Source organism: Neolamprologus multifasciatus, chromosome 3 (assembly GCF_963576455.1).
Source record: "Neolamprologus multifasciatus chromosome 3, fNeoMul1.2, whole genome shotgun sequence".
Classification (NCBI taxonomy): domain Eukaryota; kingdom Metazoa; phylum Chordata; class Actinopteri; order Cichliformes; family Cichlidae; genus Neolamprologus; species Neolamprologus multifasciatus.
In genome coordinates, this window is record NC_140441.1 from 46,969,328 (window position 1) to 46,989,221 (window position 19,894).

The 19,894-nt window shown below is 40.0% G+C and overlaps 1 protein-coding gene across 2 annotated transcripts; it reads right to left on the reverse strand.

Annotated features, from left to right (window-relative positions):
• Nucleotides 1–3,559: 3,559 nt before the first annotated feature.
• On the reverse strand, nucleotides 3,560–16,321 carry ap1s1 (adaptor related protein complex 1 subunit sigma 1). 2 transcript variants are annotated; one of them, XM_085152933.1, is made up of 6 exons: nucleotides 16,122–16,321; nucleotides 15,034–15,176; nucleotides 13,692–13,870; nucleotides 9,025–9,133; nucleotides 7,503–7,640; nucleotides 3,560–7,083 (listed from the first exon to the last, which is right to left on the reverse strand). In XM_085152933.1, exons 3-6 carry the CDS (start codon nucleotides 13,868–13,870, stop codon nucleotides 7,036–7,038), a joined length of 474 nt encoding a protein of 157 aa, XP_085009059.1. In that variant the 5' UTR covers nucleotides 15,034–15,176; nucleotides 16,122–16,321; the 3' UTR covers nucleotides 3,560–7,035. The 2 variants fall into 2 exon arrangements, with proteins under 2 accessions (XP_085009059.1, XP_085009057.1); XM_085152931.1 differs by lacking the exon at nucleotides 15,034–15,176.
• Nucleotides 16,322–19,894: the final 3,573 nt, after the last annotated feature.

A 19,894-nucleotide genomic window follows, 5' to 3' on the forward strand; every position in this document is an offset into this window, starting at 1 on the left:
CAAAGAATAAAACTGATGATGTGCCAACTAAAAAATATCCAATCCAATATTTGCTCAAAACGTATCATCACTCAGTGATCACTACGACTACAGTGTGGTACATTTTCTCTAAACAATACAAGATAAAATTCATCAGTTTTCAAAGTTTAGATCTGTCAGTTATTAACTGACTTTATTAACACCAGGTGAAGAGTTCCTGTTATGAATCTGGATGACAAGTATAGTTTTTGAAGTTTAATCTCACTGTGGTTGGGCATGCCAGTCTTTACAGGTATCTCTGCAATATATCAATGCAGGAAACCCGCAGTCAGCTGAGACTGGAGATGTCACGGATGAATGACGAAACATTTCTCCATCTGAAAACGCTGCATCCAGATGAACAGAATCAACTTTTAGTGTATTCGCACCAACAATCACACCCAAGGCCAATTTGGAATCACCAGTTAACCCAGTGGTTCTCCATCTGTGGGGTGTATAGGTACTGGATGTGCACAACTAGTGAAATGTGAAAATAAGAATGTTTTTTTAGGTAAACAACAGTTTCCATTGTTCTGAACTTTACTAAACTTGAAACCTTTTCTTTGACTTGCCAGTCAGGGTAATTTTTATAATTGTTAATTACTGGGATTCTTATCTAAGTTAAACTGCGCCATTAAAGTTTTAAGTTGCATCTCTATATATTTCATATAGCTCCAGATGCATCTGTATGTGCAAGGGTGTGGATTTCTGTGCCACTTTGAAATTGGTGTGTGGAGTGACTACGCTGACCTGTCGTCAAATGACAGAAGACTACAGGATATTTCTGACTGCTGGACCATTCAACCTAGAGCAGGGGTGGGCAATCTCAGTCCACGAGGGCCAGTGTCCCTGCAGGTTTTAGATGTGTCCTCGAACCAACACAGCTGATTTAAATGGCTTAATTAGCTCCTCAACATGTCCTGAAGGGTCGTGTCCAAATTCATGGGCTGCATCCTCCTGAGGCCGCATTTGTAGACCGATTACGTCACAGCGACGCGCCGAAGGCTGTCCAAATTCGTAGACTCCTCCGAATGCAGCCGACAAATGCGTCCTCCTTTTCCCCGAATTTGAAGGATGGGTCGGGTGTGTCCTTCTTGGCCCACCATATCCCAGAATTCATAGCGCGGCCCAGCCAAGCTCCAGTTTCCGGCAATGGCGGCCGCTACTAAGTTTTAAAATTACTCTTATTAATCTTTCTGGGCCACAAAATAAACTTTAAACATATTTTCAGGCGAGAATGTGGGTTAGCTCGTTGATAATTAAAAATGAACACAAAAAACGGAGAAAGATTTCGGGGTCCATTTTCGATTTTCGTGCCGTGGCACCGACAACCGGAAATACTCTGAATTAAGGGCGGGAGTAGATTGAGAAGGCTAGACTGTCCAATTCCACAGCCGTTTACTTCCGGCCTACCCGACCTCCTGAGGACCCGGCCCACGTAGACCGCGAAGGCCGGGTCCTCAGGAGGATGCAGCCCATGAATTTGGACACGACCAAGTTCTCCAGAGGCCTGGTAATGAACTAATCATGTGATTCAGGTGTGTTGACCCAAGGCGAGATCTAAAACCTGCAGGGACACCGGCCCTCGTGGACTGAGATTGCCCACCCCTGACCTAGAGCCTAATATAACTGTACATTTGGAGAGACAAAAAAAATTTGCCCCCTTACCCCCACCAACCCTCCCACTGAGTGCTTTTGACTTTTACACAGGAAATAAAAGACAAAAACTGGACCATATAGTAGAACTACAGATCTATGGTAAATAAATAAAGAGCAAGTTCCATCACTTATTCTTTTACAATAATGTAAAGGTAAATAAACTCCTAATGTTGGCCTTTTGGGGGTTTTTTCTTTATATATTTTGGCCACACATTGTGGAATATGGAGAATTTTGCCCAATTTTACACTGGACTGAATCAAAAATACACACATTTCATGCTGTGTGTTAACAGTGCTAACTGAATCACACTTGTTGCGATTTACTTCTTGAATATAAATACCTTTCAACAGAATTATAAAGGAAGAGGGATTGAGTATATTGTATAAAAGACTTTAAATGCAGAATGTTTGATCAACTCTTAGACACCCCTTTTCAGAAATGTTTATTAATCCCACCAACTCAGACTAATTTTTATGATTACAAGCAGATGCTTTCAAATTCAAAAGGAAAAATAAACAAAGTTAGAAACATTGTTGCAGTTCATAAAATATTCCTGCTGAGACAGTATAACGAGCTAAGATTTATTTTAAACAAGCAAACAAACCAGAGAATCTTAAGTCCGACCATCTTAACATAATTTCCCTGGAAAATAAATCCAGGGTGATGAGATGATGATACACGTCCTAATAATCCCATAAAAAACACATAGACACTCCAGCACCTTAGGGGGGCGTGCTCCATTTTAACCCCGAGACTTTCAGGCCATACTCAGCACAGATGTTTCTGTATCCTAAGCCGGCCACTTGGTTATGGCGTTCCATGTATGTCCTGTTTGCTAGCATCTAGCACCCTGTTGTTGTATGTGCTCAGGGGCATCTTTGCACAGCCCACATCTGGGGTCTTGCCTTGTGTGATAGACCGTAAAGTCTAGTGCTCAGAGTGTGTTCCTGCACTGCCATGATTAGTGCCTTTCTTTCAGTTCACCTTTGTCCAGCCACTGGTAGGATTTCTGAACATCAGCCACTTCTTCTGCCGGCCGTATATACCATGCAGGGTCCTGTACATCCATGATGCTCCTCTTCTCAAATTTCTGCTGCCTGAGATATTAACTAACCACACTCTCAGTTGTGGCCATCTTCCTGAAGTACTTGTGGATGTTCATTGCCTCATCCTGGGTAGCAGTTCTGACACTCACTAGCCTTGGCCACCTTCCTCCTTCTTAATGTACAGTCTTAGGGTGCTGCATGCATGTCAGTGGCTTCTATCTCCTCTTTTGGCCAGATTATTTCATGGTTCGTTCGTATTTGTCTATGGGACTACCCCCTCCCCCTTTTCTTTTAACGATCCAACTACACTTCTCAAGTCCAAATGGGCTGGAAGTAGCCTGCATATGATTATATCCGGCCCTAGATAATTTCACATGTCAGTTATTGATGGTCCTCAGTAGAAACAGGCAGGGATGGGACTTTATTTCGATGGGCACACCATGCAGGCAATCTGGGATCATATCATTATGTTAAAATAGGGAGGGGGCATATGTTACAAAGACAACAAGTGTAGTGGTACAGGCTTGGTACACAGAGACAAGGGTGCCGGATTTAAACGCTAACGTGTCGGGAAAAGTGAATAAATGAGTGAAAAAGTAAACTGAGCAGCACTTGGCTGCATTTCAATAATACTGAAGACTGCTGAGTGCAGAATCTATCAAACTAGGAGTTGGTTAAAGTGACACCAGATTTTATTTTCAGCCATTTGCCATTATGGAGGACAAAACTTGTCCAGGCCTTAAAGCTGATGTATGCTCTCCCATCTAGTAATAAATGCATAAAAAATAAGGCTTTTCTGAAAACAATGAATAGAAAAGTCTCAAGGCCAGAATACATGCTTCAAGCCATTTATAATTCTTACCCTGTTTGATCTGTTGCTCACCACAAACAAGCACAAGCAAAATTTGTTACCCTAAACTTTAGTTGCATAAGTTTTACAGCTTTCCCCACTGATAAAAACGCTTCATACTACACAAAATAATTAAGCAAAAACAACTAAACATATATTTTAAAAAAATGGAGTCTGAGCAATGAGCTACCAGAACTTATTCTGTCATTTTACACATTTATTTCTTACACTGAAAACCAAAGAGTCATGCCGACAGATTTGTCACAGCAGCTTTTTCTTTACCATCTAGAAACAGTTCAGAATCAGCATACTTTATTAATCCCGAAGGAAATTATGTAAATATGTAACTTCTTTACAGTAACATTGAGTTTCACTAGTCCGGCCCCCTTAAGATCAACATTTGCTGCAGATCCTGGTGGTGTGGATCAGTGAACCAGTGTCTCCTTCACTCCTGGCATACAGCTTGATATCATCCGTGTAGAGGAGGTGGCTAATAATTGCTTAAGTCCTTGGCCAGCCTGTTTGATGATCTGGCTGACGGGGGTTCAGGCCTATGCAGAACAGTAGTGTGGGGCAGAACATCTCCTTGGTAAATCCTGCACTTGAAGCTGACCTCTAGTGTTCGCCAAATTCCCATCAAATTCCTTATAGTCCTGTCTTGTACAGTCAGAGGAATCCCAGGATCCATGAGTGAGGCACTGAGTCATAGGCTTTCTAATGGTCAATCAAGGAAGTGCACAGATTGGTCAGTCTTGTCTTACAGTCTCTGGTAACTGCTCAACCACTAGCAGGTTTTCATCACTCTCACCACCCCAACATAGCGCACTGGAACCTTCAACAGTTTTAGTAAATCCTTTTGCAACCAATGCCATCAGTATATTTTGTAACAAGCTTGCGAAGCTCTTGACAGAGCTCACTGGTTGTACACAACATGAGATGTTCCTTGTGTGACACCTTTTTATAGGCCATCAGTTGGGACTTGAGAATTAGCTGATATTAATCTGCACCTGGCGGCAGGAATGCTTTCTAATTACAGAGATTTCAGCTGGTGTAATGAGTTCCCATGCTTTGTTGCACCTTTGTGTGTTCAATACTTTTCCCTCGTGTCATTTCTAATTGTTACACAATTTATGGACATCTATGGTTGGATTCTTTGCCTCTGTGGACTGAATTGGCTTTTACCAACATCTGGTAAAAAAACAAAAAAAAACAATGCCAATAGCACTTCTGAAATCTATTTATTCTTAAAATTTGTGACAATTGGTGATACAGCAGGTGAAATAAGTATCTATTGTGGTACCTGGTTGCGGGTGGGATATATTACCAACATTTGGTTCTGAAGTTAGACGCAGGAAAAATGGGCATGCTTAAGGACAAGAGCCAAATTGTGATAGCTAGACCACTGGATCAGCACATTACCAAAACTGCAGCTCTTATGGAGTGTTCTCAGTCTGCAGTAGTCAAAAGTGGTTGAAAAGGACTAGTGATGAACCAGTGACAGGGTCGTGGTCGGCCAAGACTCACCAGTTCATCTGAGGAGCAATGGCTGGCCCGTGTGGCTCATCCAACAGACAAGGTACTGTAGGCTTAAACTGCCCCCAAAATATTGGTTCTGAAAAACAGTGCATTGCATTTTGTTGGGTATGGAACTACATAACAGCAGAACAATATGGGTGCTCATGACCCATCCATCACCAAAAACACCAACAATGGGCACTTGAGCATCAGAACTTAAATGCCTTTATGCAACTGCTGTTGTGATTTGGTGCCATTTAATTGAAATGAAACTGAATTGACCGTGGTGCCATGGAAGAAGGTAGCCTGGTCTGGGAATCATGCTTTCTGGGAATGGCCAGGTTCTGCTGGGGAACCTTGGGTCCTGTCATTCATGTGGATGTTACTTTGACATGTACAGCCAACCAAAGCCTTGTTGTAGACCATGTACATCCTTTCACTGAAATTGTAATCCCTGATGGCTGTGGCCTATTTGAGCAGGATAACCCTCGCTGCCACAAAGCAAAAATGTTTCAAGAATGGTGTGAGGAGCTATCCGTTTCTAACGCCTTGGTGCAAGGTGTGTGTGTGTGAACTGTAATCGTTTTAGCAGTTTATCTATTAAGAAGTGTATTATCCTGGAATTTTGTCAGGGGTATCAGCCTGGAAATATTTCAACTTGTTCAGCTGATTTGGAATGACCCGTTCCATTACTGCCCACTGCTCATTCAGCAAAAGCCTGTTTTTCACACAGATGTCACACTGAAAACAAAACTTTGTAAAATATTTACAGAACAATAAAATATAGTTAAGCTAGATAATTCTATCTGCCACTGCACACAGTGTGTCCTTTCTATAATTTTCAACTCTGACCTTTACGTGTGTTCCTTCTCATTCTAAGTTGCACTTTTCTTAAACTGCATATGACATTTTCATCTCATCAGGATTACACACTCGGTACATATTAATGGTTCAAATGTAAATAAGATCTTTTTAGTTCTGATGCCATACTAAAATGTCTTTGGTTTATTCTTCACTATCAGTTTATCAAAGTTGTGCAATGAAAGATGGGCCAATAACAAGGAGTATTCGTACAATCTAAAAATATTAAACACCTGAAATAAACGTGATATATTCAGACATAGTTTGACAGCACCAATTGATTACCTAGTACAAGAACAATTTGAGTGGAGCCAGAAAATTAAGAAAATGTCTAATTCTTGTAATTGTTTTGTTTTTAATTTCTTCACTGTTTTATGTAGCGCCTGCATTTCTTAACATGGTGTAAATATACTGTACAAGGCAGGAACACAAGCCATCATACGAGCGAATGTATTATCTAAATAACAGAATGACATTAAATGTTGTTAAATGTATGTATAAATTAAGTGTTTTTTTCCCCAACTTACCATCGTCAATGCTTTAAAATTCACTAGTAGCACTTGTAGTGATATTAAATATTTATTACAGTCTTACTACTCAAGTGAGACCATAGTCAGTACCTGACAAAGCTTCATGATATAATGTGCCTGCTCAACCAGTTTTTGTATCATAGCCCAGTCACACTGCAACATCACAATACTGTGATAAACATTCATCAAAATGTTACTTTGCTGAAGTGTATATAACCCACAGTGTTTACCACTGTGGCTTATTTTCTTAGCTGGACTCTGCCTTACTCCTTAAAAAAAAACAAAAAAAAACAAAACACACAACTCTGGCAGCCACATAGAAGTGACACCCCCACACACACACACACACACACGCACACTATCACCCACCCACCCAGAGCTAAAGGGCCTGGCACTGCAAGGTTCTTCCACTAACTGAGTCTCTCCCCCAGTTAAACAGTGTATACCAGTCCCCATTCACATATACATAGTACCAGTACTGTCAAGTTGATGCATGTTCTACCCTACACTGACCCACCCCCTGCCTTCTATATTCTCCCATAGCGCTGCTGTGGACTATGCCAAGCCCATCTCCTCCAGTACACTTCTCGGTGATTCGTCCTCCTGAAAAGATAAACAAATGGAAGACGCAACTTAAATTACAGACAACAAATTGTTCCATTCACATTGCATGGAGCTGTCACCTCTCACAGGCATGAGTAGAAAGATGACTGTATGCCATTTATATTAGTATTACTGTATTATATGCAAAAAAAAAATGCAACAGTTAGGGCTAGCTGACTCAGAGTGCAGGCAGAAAGGAAACTTTTACACAAAACTGTTTTTTCACCGACCAGGGAGGAACAAAAACGACACAAATTTACATATGCAGAGTGTACGAACTGCACAACTCCAAACCGAAGTTAGTCTGGTGATCATTAACACAACAAAATGTGTCCCACCAGTTTTCAGTGATAACTCACAGGTCACTAACTTTAACGCATCGTCTTCTTGAGTCACGTCAACTCTGAAGCCCAGCTTACCTCCTGCAGTAGGTCAGCTTGTTCAATGGCTTTGAGGACACTCTTTTTAGATGTGTCCTGGATCTCTCCTCCCATCAGGAACTCATCTAAAATGAAGTAGGCCTTCTCAAAATTAAAGATGATGTCCAGCTCACACACCTACACATACACAAAACACCACTCTTTACCATGCCAGGGAAAGTCTCAGAATGGTCTTTCAACTTCTCCGTTGGAGAATTCAAACAAAATTATGTTTGAATTCACATTGTGAGTACATTTTAACAAGTAGACATTTATCTTTCTGACAATAATAATTTTAGAAAATGTATACAAAATGATTCAAAGACTGACTGCATGTATTATATGAGTACATTTTTACTTAAACCAACTAAGGATAAGTTGCTGTACTAAGAATTATTGTTACCCCTGGACAAAATGTCAAACGAAATGTCAAACCAAACGATCACTGCGGCATCAATGAGTGAAAAACTGTCTAAATTCTTTTTCATCTTTAATAAAATGATCAGTGTTGCTGCTTTACCAGGTGTAACAATTAAGTTTAACATCCAGGCATCCATGAAAACAGCATTTATTAAATTCAACAGTTAGAAGTTAGCAGGAAGTTAGCAGGAAGTTAGCAGGAAGTTAGCAGGAAGTTAGCAGGAAGTTAGCAGGAAGTTAGCAGGAAGTTAGCAGGAAGTTAGCAGGAAGTTAGCAGGAAGTTAGCAGGAAGTTAGCAGGAAGTTAGCTCGCTAGTTTCCATGTAAATATACCATGCGCTGACTGAGAGATTTCAGAAAAAATAAATCAAACTTACAGCACTGCTGTCACTTAAATGAGGACAGAAAAACTAAACCTTTGTAGGGTTACTGAAGTTGGGCTAGCTGGAATATAATGGTTTGCTACATGCTGGCTAGCTACAGAGCTATGGTTAGCATATAAAAACATTAGCACAGTGAAGCTGGAGGATGAAATATAAGTTTTTCCCTTCAATAAAATTTAACATGAGGGTACCCCGTGGGCAGAGACAAATGCAATCACATGGCATGAAAAAGAGGAAAAAACAAGGACCAAACTTCAGTCAGGCCTTATATAATATATCCACAACACAGGTTAGTCATTAATACACTGCTGCATAGTTTATTTTATTCGTTATGTTAAGTTCCTGATCCTCAGCTTCATGTTCCCATTCCAATCTCTATTTGCCTCAGAGTGATGCTTTTCTGACTCATTCAAATTTTTGGTGTCTGAGCTGCTGGGTTGTAATTACATGGTAAGGTTTTAAAATTGAGCTTTAAAAAGTGTTGGAGATGAATCGTAGTAATAAAAACCCAGACAGGTCGACAGTGATCATGGACTATTTTAGGGGCTTGTTCTGATTAAACAGAACAAGAGGCAAAGCATTAAAACATGCCAAAAACACAACAGCCTGGTGTAACAGCCAGGCCGGAAGCAGGATTCATATGCCATCAACTAGTCTCTTCCTTCAAAGTAATTCACATGCAAATCAGGAAAATCACGTTAAGATGCACATATGACTTACACTGCCAAAATATTTATCCAGCAACTCTACGAAACGGTGTATAACTTCGAGTGTGATCAGCTCATTGTCTTGCTCTTCAATGGCACAACAGAAATAAAGGCTGGCATACCTGCAAGACGATACACAAAAGCAGAAACAATTTTAAAATCCTACATTGCCTTGTTCTCAAGTTATCGCATTCACTAGATTTGCAGAAAACTTAACCTCTGACCTTTATGTTAAGGCCACTGAGATTGAAACTCAAATATATTAAGTAGATTCACCTATGGTATCAATTTGAAAACCCAATGTCGCCAAACAAACCAACAAGGCCGCAGACCGCCTGCTGTGAGATCCAGTTAAGACTTTCTGCCTCAAAATTCATCACAATTTTTTTAAAAAAAGAAAGAAAAAAGAAGAACAAAAAAAAAAAAAAAAAAAAAAAAAAAAGTACAGCGTACAGTCGAAGTATGACAGTTTACCATACCTGTGTCGGGCTGCCAGACAGCACAGAGCAAGCGTGCAGAGTTCTTTCAGTCCAATAACCTGTGTTTGGGTGCTGACCTATGAAGTAGCATCTGTGTTTTAATCAGTCACTTATCCCCCTGATCTTGTTGACTTGCCTGATTTTGTAATTTGTCCACGGTAAGTGGGCTAAATTATTAAATCCTTAATTCTGCTTTCTGTTTTAAATGCATTGTTTGCCAAGTTGTGCTTGTGTTTTGGTTATTAACACACCAATATCTCATTATTATATCAATATCCCAAAGGTGTTCTATTGAATTAATATCTGGTGACAGTGGGGTGACAGTGACGATGTGAGTATAGTGAACTCATTGTCATGTTCAACAAACCAGGTGACTGGGGGAAGCTGTCATCACAGGATGGGCACAATGTGAGCATAAGGGTTGGACGGGGTCAGGAAAAATACTCACCCATTTAACACCTGCCTGAACTTTTCATACAATGTAGGATAGTCCCATGCTTACATACTATTTATGTCAAATTCTGACCCTCTCATCCAAACGTCGGATAAGAAACTGAAGCTCAACAGACCACACAATCGTCTTCCAATATTCTATTTCCCTATTTTGGGGAGCACATACAAAGGAATGGCACCCAGTGTGGTCTGCTGCTGCCATCCTGTCTTTTGCATACTTTGGCTGTAATGCAGGGTTATGTTGGTACTATGGTAAATGGTTCTTATATAGCTCTTTTCTATTCTACCTGAGCATTCAAAGTGTTTTATACAACTTGTTGTTCACCCATTTACACAAGCTCTTATTTTTCTCTGTACATGCTTTCTACCTAACATTCACACACATTCAAACTCAGATGGATGCACTGAAAAGCAACTTGGGGTTCGTATCTTTCCCAGGGATATTTGGCACGTATATTTATGTATTTGGAACAGCCATGGATTGAACCACCAACCTTCTGATTAGCGCACAATGTGCTATACCTGCTGAGCTACAACAACCCTTATCAGATAGAAGAAGTCTTCTTCTCTGAAATGAACAAGTTATTTTTGCCCAAAGAACCACTGCTCCCTGCATATTTTCTCCTTTTCAGAACTTTCCCTTTAATTTCTAAAGAGGGTTGTTAGAAAATCACCAATTTGTGAAACACTCAGAATAGCGTGTGTCAGAGCAACATCCATGCCACATTCAGTCACCTAAATTACCGTAATTGTCGGGCTATAAGCCGCTACTTTTTGCACAAGCTTTGAACCCTGCGGCTTTTAGTCAGGTGCGGCTTTTCTATGGATTGCCCATGATTTTTGTCATATCGTAAGACGATTTGTTTTGTTTGTTCTGCTGTTGTACGGCACTACGTTGGCTGGCGGAAGGGCATGTGATCAGACACACAGTATCGGGGTTCAAGAGTGGTATGTTGGTCACATGTCCATCCGCCAGGCAACATAGTGCCGTACAAGTAGCGCGAAAAACAAACTTCAAAGTAGCGCTACGCATTCAGCGGGAGGCGTGGATGACGAGCGGCGATAAACTTGCAAAAAGCAAGTTATGCTCAACTCCACCGGTGGAATCTGACAGCGTGGAAAAGTGTGAAAACATCCATGATCACCAACGGATTTCGAAGGACTGGACTGCTGCATGATGGAGAGGAGGACACTGCCACGGCGTGTTCGACTCTGACACTGACAACGAGGATTTGTTTGGTTTTGAAAGTGACAACGAAGGAGAGAAGCGGAGAGTGGATGACGTAGCCATCCTGAGCCTGTTTGTATCCGACACTGGAGAAGACTTTGGTGGTTTTAGTGCGCAGGAAGAAGAGAAAGATGGTGAATGACTGACTTTTCTTCTTGTTAAAGCCGTGTCACTGCACCTGAGCCTAAAAGGTAGTCCGAATATATTTTTCTGGTGTGCTGTAGGTTATTGTTATGTACTACATTTGTTACTCATTTATGAAGCACAGTACATGTTTCGTACTTGTAATTACCGCTACTTGTGCATATACCTAAAAAGTTATGCAAATATGTACCCATAGCCTGTTTTTCAAAATATTAATAAAAGGGGTGTGTCTCCAAACAGCCATCTCTTTCCTGACAATTCCCTTTGTGCATATTCTCTTACATATGATAAGTCAACATTGAAACACCTGCGGCTTTTAGTCAGGTGCGGCTAATGTATGTACAAAACAGGATTTTCCCCTGATTTTAGCTTGTGCGGCTAATATTCAGGTGCGCTTTGTAGTCCGGGAAATACGGTACATTTCTTCCCCATTCTGAGGTGCTGACCATGTCTACATAAATACATGGACTGGGTTGCTGCAATGTCAGTGGCTGATTAGACATTCAACAAGTAGTTAAAAAGTTGTACCTAACAAAGGTATACCTAACTGATCTATAGACTTGGAGTACTGTGTTAAGCCGCCCATCCTTTCTTTATATTTTGCTTCCAAGCAGTCAGACTCCTAATTTTTTTTAAATTTTTATTCAAAACTTTTACTTGGACATTAATTGTAGTTCACTGCCCAGACTGTCCTGTATTTACGAATCACTTTTGTTTTTTTGATTGATGAAAAATTTATTTTCTTGGTAATGAAAATTTCCATAGCAGATAGTGAAAAACAGGAACTTTCCTGTCAATTAAATGTTTATGCATTACTTTGGTGTAGCATGAATGGCTGTAGAGGAAGTCTTTATCAACAGAAAAGACTGTTAGAAATGATTATTTAAAAAAAATAAAAATACAGTTAAAAGTCCAAAAATGTATGCCCTCCATCACATGTTCCAAAGACTCCAGTGGGCTGAATTGGTGTCTTTGCTGGATTGATTCTGCCCCCCTGGTCTTATGTTTAGCACCACTGATTTAGTCCAGTGTTAGACTATACTTGTAGAGGGGATGCGTTCTTTAGTGATGGTCAAGGGTGGTTCTGTACCGCATAAGATGGTTGTTGTTTTATGCAACAAAGTCTCAGGGACAATGCTTCTTTGGTCTAATTTCCTAATTTCATTCCCTTCGCCGCAGCTGAACTTGTCCGGTCTGTTAAATCTCAAGCCAGCCTTTTGCAGGCTGTTTTTTTTATCTTCAGTAGATGAATTTCCTCTGGAACTGGCATGCATGTCATGAGGGAGTCTGGTAATAAGTTTGATGCGGCCCTTTTTGTCCAGTTGATATAGTATGCCTTCCAAAGCTCTGATGCAGAAAAGCAAATGTTCTAAAGCTTGTTGTGTCAACACTGTGGACTCAGCCATTAACTCTGCTAGGTGTGGCAAAGCCAGCTGATGTGGCTGGCCATAGTGGGAAGTAGGAGAGGCCACTGTGTCACTATATTAGTTACTATAGTGTGAAATGTGTAGGGCTTCTTCAAATTTCAAATGACTCATAAAAATCTAATAATGTAACATTGAACAGAAAGACCGGCTGCATCTTCTAAACCAAGTTCTTTTCCTTAGGTACGGCTGGTTTAAGTCCTTAAGATGTGTTTCTCTGACCAGGGAAGTCAAGGGAAGCAGGCCAGATTTGTAGTAACTTGCCCTGATGCTAAGAGCTCCTGGCAGTTAAGGCAATGCAAATCCAGCCCATGGCCCTGGTGATCAGGGCCACCCATATTCCTCCACTGATCACCGGATGTATGAGGCCATGGTTCTCTGTAGTTAGAGCTCAAAGGCAGTAGTTCACCTAATTTGCCAATGCAGACTTAGTTCATCTACTTGTTCCACCAGTGGGGGCTGGGCTGGCAGTGAAAGACCATGTACCACCATGGTGGACGTGGGCCTATCGTCCCCATCTATATGAAAGCAGCTTCTCTTTCCAACAGACATTAATTTTAATGAAATACTCAAATATGGACAAATATGGAATTTTCCTTCCTACTGTTTCTTTCTTGGAGACAAAGCACTGCCACATCTCATCCTTTTTACATGTTTAATACCGTGTTACTAACATTTCTTTTAAAAATTTCTAAACAATAAAGGCTACTGTCTAAACGTATAAAAGCACTAGTGCATTTCTTTACAGTTTCTTGATAATTAGTGATAAATCAACAGCAGTTCATAGCACGAGTTAGCTACGAAAGAAAATGAAACTGTAAATATCTACTCTAGAAACAACTGTCAGTAACGTTAAAATGAGAAAAGATGAAAATAGTGTAAAGAAAGTACCACAAGAAGCACGTGAGGATGTGATGAGTACAAAATGCAGGACCGCTCGTGGCACTTTTACCTTTTATAGACAATCTTGAGGTCGCGCCATTCTAGAAAACTGCACATCTTTGGTTTGCGAGCCAACACTATCTGCATCAGCTCCCTGACCATCTTCTTCTTGTCACGCTCAGCTGTGGCTGTGTACCACTTCTGCAGTCGCAGCTTGCCCTGCCGGCTGAACAGCAGCATGAAGCGCATCTACATGCAAAAATAGAACATCCCCAAAAAGACAGTACAGCATATATGAGAACATGTATTCAATGTGTAGATACATTATAATTATCAATACATAAATGTGACAATTAGAATTACTGGTCCAGTAAAGGAACTTTTCCTGTTAACTGCATTCTTATCAATTATGAGTCACTTCACAGTTTTTTATCATTTGCTCTTTTTGTAAACATTATCATCAAGTCTGACATCATTAACAATTTCTGTGTTCAAAAGAAATACAGGGACGTCATTAAGAGTTAAATATGGTCAAAATTATTTCAGCTCCAATAAAATAATCAGTGCGGCTGCTCAAGTGTTGCACCATTATGATGAAGAGGATAAATAGGAGGGCCCCATATTAATAGAGGCAGATGCCATCATATGGTAGGAACCAATGGTATGGTGTCAACATTTTGCAATGTGGTCTGGTTTACTTGCTTAGAAAAAGTTCAGGTTCAAAGTTTAATATACAGTGAAATCTTAAGTCAAGAGAATCACATCCTTGGTGACAAATAAACCTCAGTGTGCACTGTGAGTCTTTAGAAATTAAACCATGTCAACAGTGCACACCTTTTAGAGCACACGGCGCCTCCTGTCTGCTCAAATAACAAAGAACTGCACCATGTTTGAAATCCAGCAGAATAGATGCTTGGACTGAGATGTGCTGCACTCAAAAATCAACTCTATGACATTTTGTGAGACTTTAACTTGGGTAAACATTTCAGTAGACATATACTGCAAAAAAAAGAGAATAGCATGCCAAATTGTTTTCTCATATCACAATTAAAAAAAGAAAAAGTTCTAATCTCCACTTGGTGTCTATATTAGATCATCATCCCATATCTACTTGGTCCAAGGGAGTGTCACAATAAAGCACATAGGGAGTTAGCCAGCATTATAAAATAGCCATTTTAAAATGATTTTATGTTACAGTGATCCAGTCAAACCAACCAAAAAAACAAATAAATAAAACAACCTCATGGCTTTCTGTAATAGCTTATTTAAATTCCAGTCTACTTATCCCACGCCCTCCCTCCGTTGTTAATGCAATAGCTCTCTGATACGTCCCAAGTACACTACTGAAAACTGGCAGTTCAAAAGTAGAAGGTGAACAAAGTGGAGCATTTAGCAGTTGAAGAGTCAGTTACCTTTTTCAGGTGCTGGAAGACCAAATTAGGACTAAAACCAAAATTAATAATGGATTTGGTCACTAAAGACTTGCACTAGGATGACAATCTTTAAATATTCTTTGTGAAGTCAGCTGGGATAGGCTTCAGCACCCCCCGCGACCCTGAAAAGGATAAGCAGAAGCAAATGGATGGATGGATGGAATGGATATGAAAGTCTATAATAACATAATGACCATGACAAATTTACATTGCAGTTGTATGTGGCGAATGTTTCATCTCATCATCCTATGCTGTTTCCCCACTCCATACTGGCAAAGGAAAGGGAGGAACTGACATCAAATGTCTATAATATTTTGGTTTGATATTACCTACACACATAGACGTCTTATACTGCATTTAAAGCAAACGCATATACATAACACTTCAATCACATAATGAAACCACTGATATAAACTTAAGCTGTAATGTGTGTTACAGCTATTTTAAAACTTTGCAGATTTGGTAATACTAATCCACCGTATAACTTACTAATTATGTTTACTTACATGTGCCTGTTACCAGTCTACAGTGTATTTGGCAGGGATGATTCATAAAAGATGAATGCTATGGCAGGTAATATTAACATCACCAGTGTCAGTCACATCATTCGGCCACATGGTTTGGCCATGCAGAGTTTCAAAAGCAACTGAGCTGAGGTTAAGCAGAAAGTTAGCCACATAATGAAACATATTTCATTACTTTATGTTGTAACCCTAGGCTGGCAGAAAGTAGGAAGCACGGCATCGCCTCCGTTGCTGACGATAACTAAAACCTAAAGATAAACTAATTACCTGCAACAAGGGCAGTCACATTAGTTTGCCCCTTATCGGTCATGCTAAAGTCTGACTAACATCACACAGATCACAAGCTGCACGAAAGCTGTATACAGCGTAAGAAGCATGAAGTTTCACAGGTTATGCTAGCCTGTTAGCTTGCAAGGCTATGCTGACAGAAGCCAGGTGTAGTTACCGCAGGTGGTGACTTCCTGGAATCATACACCTTGATAGCATTAGCGTAGCATACCCTCCACGTACACTTTTCCAGGCGAGTGAGACGTAATAACTTACCATTCTGTGGGATTTTTAACGTTTGTGTCACGTTACAAACGGACTCTACTCCCTCGCTGCCCACTCAGACGTGCACCCGAACTAATGCCGAAAGTTCATTCCCGTGTGAGGTGCTCAACTACTGCGCTTGTAATAAGCGCAAACCCTTCTCCGACCGTTGCTTCTGCCAAAGCACTTCCACATCCGAGGAGCATGCGCACTCCGGCACGTCTAACGTGACGTTTATGATTTCGTCTCACTTCCGGAGGGTTCGAATGATTTTAAAGTGTATCAAGTTTAGTGTTACATCCTCGCCGTGTGTAACTGCGGACACTGAGTCCCTGGTAAAGAAAAAAAAAAGAGAATCTCCGTAACGGTAGGATTTTCCATCATCATCATTCATTAAACACCGAAAAAAACAGGTTTCTCTTCAGCATTGTAGCCATGCTTACAAAAGGTCAGAGCTCTGCTGAGTCAAGCATTCCTTTAACTTCATTAATTAAAAAAAATAAATGAAATTTTATCTATTGAAGAACAAATACTCAAAGCCATAGACATATCATTATTTTAAGCTACTTTAAATGTCATTTATATTTATTTAGACTCTTTCACTTCAACTAATCTGAATCTGAAAGAACTTTAGTAATCGCTTCCTCCAGGTCATCAACATGTCCATTAGATCCCATGACCCATTCTTACCTACTGCTCAAACTATTACAATTAGTAAACGCTTTAATCTTAAATATGATCATCAAGGGCGTAGATTTGGTTTTGGTGGGGACGGATGATTCAACCACCGAACCCTGCCCTGTTTCCTTTTTTTCCCTTTTCGTCTTTGCTTCTTGATTAAAAAAAAGGAGAAATATACTTGCCTACATATGTTAACCTACATGCTTTTAAACAATTTAAAATTACAATTCATAGTTTTACATTTGAATTATATAATGTTAAGTTACTATTAAACAAATGACCGACTAAGTATTTTAGACTTTAGTTTATTTCAGCCATATACCATATAAATCAGGTATCATACAAAAGTAAAAATAGCTTCAAATACAGTCATGAGAATAAAAGAATATGACTTTAAGGACTTAACAACATTACTTCAGTTATAGTACACCAACATCTCTTATACATTAGCACTAAGGGAACACTGAATGACCTGTTGGGTTTTGTCCATAAAACTACTCATCTAAGATTACCACAAAGTAACAGATCTCTCAGCAAAATTATGCAACATTTTAGGCACTTTTGCCCCTATCAAGTCAGTGAGCTGGTATGTTTTACTCTAAACATGAACTACTGTTACAGCAACAGACATGGACTACATGTCCCACACAACTACTCAATGTCCACTATGTGAAGGAGCCAAACACATGCCTTCTCTCGTTAACTGAGATAAACTGCTGGCATATTGGTTTTACATCTGTACTGTCCAGTCTCTCCTGGTGGACATGGTAACACGTTATTCATGGTTACATACAATTTTAGACTGATGTGGGCCAAAGCCTAAAACGATGTGCCGGGAGTTTGCTGTTCTTCCCAGTTCAGATATTTGAAGTTTGCACAGCTACATTCTCGCCTGAAAACTAAAAGTTTATTTTGCAACCCAGAAAGAGTAATAAGAGGGGCATGTATTACCTAGCATAGCCTGTAACGTTATTATGATGGACAGATTTTATGAGTGAACTTGACTTTAAGTGACTTATAGGTTTGAAAAATGCTTTCTTATATCCAGGTTCTTTTTGCTGCCATCCTCATCCTTGTAGGTCCTCTCAGCGCAGGTTTGCCGCTGCTAAAACTAAACAGAGCTCCCTGAAAGGCACAGCCAATCACATTGGCCATATTTGTCACATGATATAGGACTCCAGTAGAGAACGTAATTTAACTCTTTCTGCACTGCTGGGTGAATGAGACGCTGACAGATTGCTTTTTTTTATTTCTATCGGTTTTGATTTGTTTTTGTTTTGTCCCCACCAAAAATTATTGGTGGGGACAATTCAATAATCCCTGGATATTGGTGGGGACATGTCCCTTCCGTCCATGCCAAATCTACGCCCTTGATGATCATCTATCTCTATTAATAGGCTATGTGCAATTAAGGTGGCAATCATTAAACTATTACTTAAAAAGCAGTAACTTGACCCAGCTTTCTTATGTAATTATTGACCACTCTCCAGCATTCCTTTTATCTCAAAAATTCTTGAAAGAGTTATCAAACAGCTAACAGATCATCTGCAGAGGAATGGTCTATTAAAAGAGTTTCAGTCAGGTTTCAGAGCTCATCACAGCACAGAAACAGCTTTAGCGAAGGTTACAGATCCTTTCCTATATGGCCTCTGACAGTGGACTCATCTCTGTGCTTGTTCTGCAAGACCTCAGTCCATCGTTGATACTGTTGACCACAGTATTTTATTACAGAGATTAGAGCATGCCATAGGTTTTAAAGTATGGCACTGTAGGGCTTTGCATGATATCTGTCTGATAGACTCCGTTTTTTTTTGTTTTTTCATGTAAATGGAGAGTCCTCTTTACACACTAAGTTTAATTATCCAGTCTTTAAGTGATGACGGGATGAACCCTGCTTCTGGGTCAAAACTACTCTGCGTTTAATAAGGCTATTGTGTTTTTAAAATGTTGAAATTTTAAAATCTTGTTCTATTTATTCTGAACTTCAGCTTTTTAGGGACTTGTGCTCAGTTGGTAGAGCAGGTCAGATACTAACCGGAAGGTTGGTGGTTCAATCCCAGGCTCCTCCTCTCAGTGATGCCGCAGTGTTCGTTTGAGTTTGGGGCCTGAAGCGGAGTTTGGACCCCAAAACAGCTAATGATGTCAGACTTAAAGACCGGATTGAGTTCCACATCGTTCTGTGCTAGGACCAATTCTGTTTACATTATTCAAGCTTTCAGTAGTATCATTTGAAGTCACAGTATACATTTTCATCGCTAGCAGATGACACAACATGGTGTCTAACCAGATACTTAGTATCTAAATATGATGGGACGCAGAGTCTTCAGCTTTTAGGCTTTCTTTTCTAAAGTATATAGTTAGTGCTCGATCTGGTAACTCTAAATCCTTCCTTATTTGGACCTAGACTGCTGCAGGCTTCCTGTGATGCACGGACTGTTTCTTCATCTTCACATGTGTAACTTGCTAACTTAGCCCTGTAGAGTCAGTGTTAAACACCTGGAATGCACAGAGTTGATTGGTTAAGTGGTATCATGTGGTATGGCTTAGCTTCCATCCAATTGGTCTGTGCATTTCTGCAGCTACTGAACCGCTATCATAAAGACCAGAATAGCTGAACCAGTTAAAAATAGAAGTGCCCTCCCTGGTGTTAAATCATAAACTTCTGTTTTGGCTGTAGGTCTGGATCCATATGGGACAGCCTGTAGGTCTGGATCTGGACCTTGGTCCACATGTTAGTGGCCTCTGCTATAGAGGTTACACAGGTAGTCCAACTCCTCCAGGATGGTACATTAATATGTATCATTGACACAGGGTTTTGCTGTGTCTCCCAGCATAGTCTCAAAGCATGAAGGAGATTGTTACAGAACCGCTCCTTTGTCACAGTAGGAACAGAATTAACAATTTTTGGAGATTCTTTGAATTCAGCCCTCTGTAGGTTGAAAATGTTCATTTCCAGTGAACATTGTGGCATATTTTTGTTCCCAACAGATCGCATATTACATATTAGTATAGATATATAGCACAAGTTTTTTTCTTATCAAGATCTAATATGTTTTCTAAGTTCCTTTAATAATTTTTTCAGCAGTATATATATATATATATAT

Coding starts and splice junctions, on each gene's coding strand:
- ap1s1 (XM_085152931.1), bottom strand. Junction 9,134..13,691: donor CTCAAGATTGTCTATAAAAG/GTAAAAGTGCCA, acceptor ATCGTCTTGCAG/GTATGCCAGCCTTTATTTCT. Junction 7,641..9,024: donor TGGATAAATATTTTGGCAGT/GTAAGTCATATG, acceptor GTGTATGTGTAG/GTGTGTGAGCTGGACATCAT.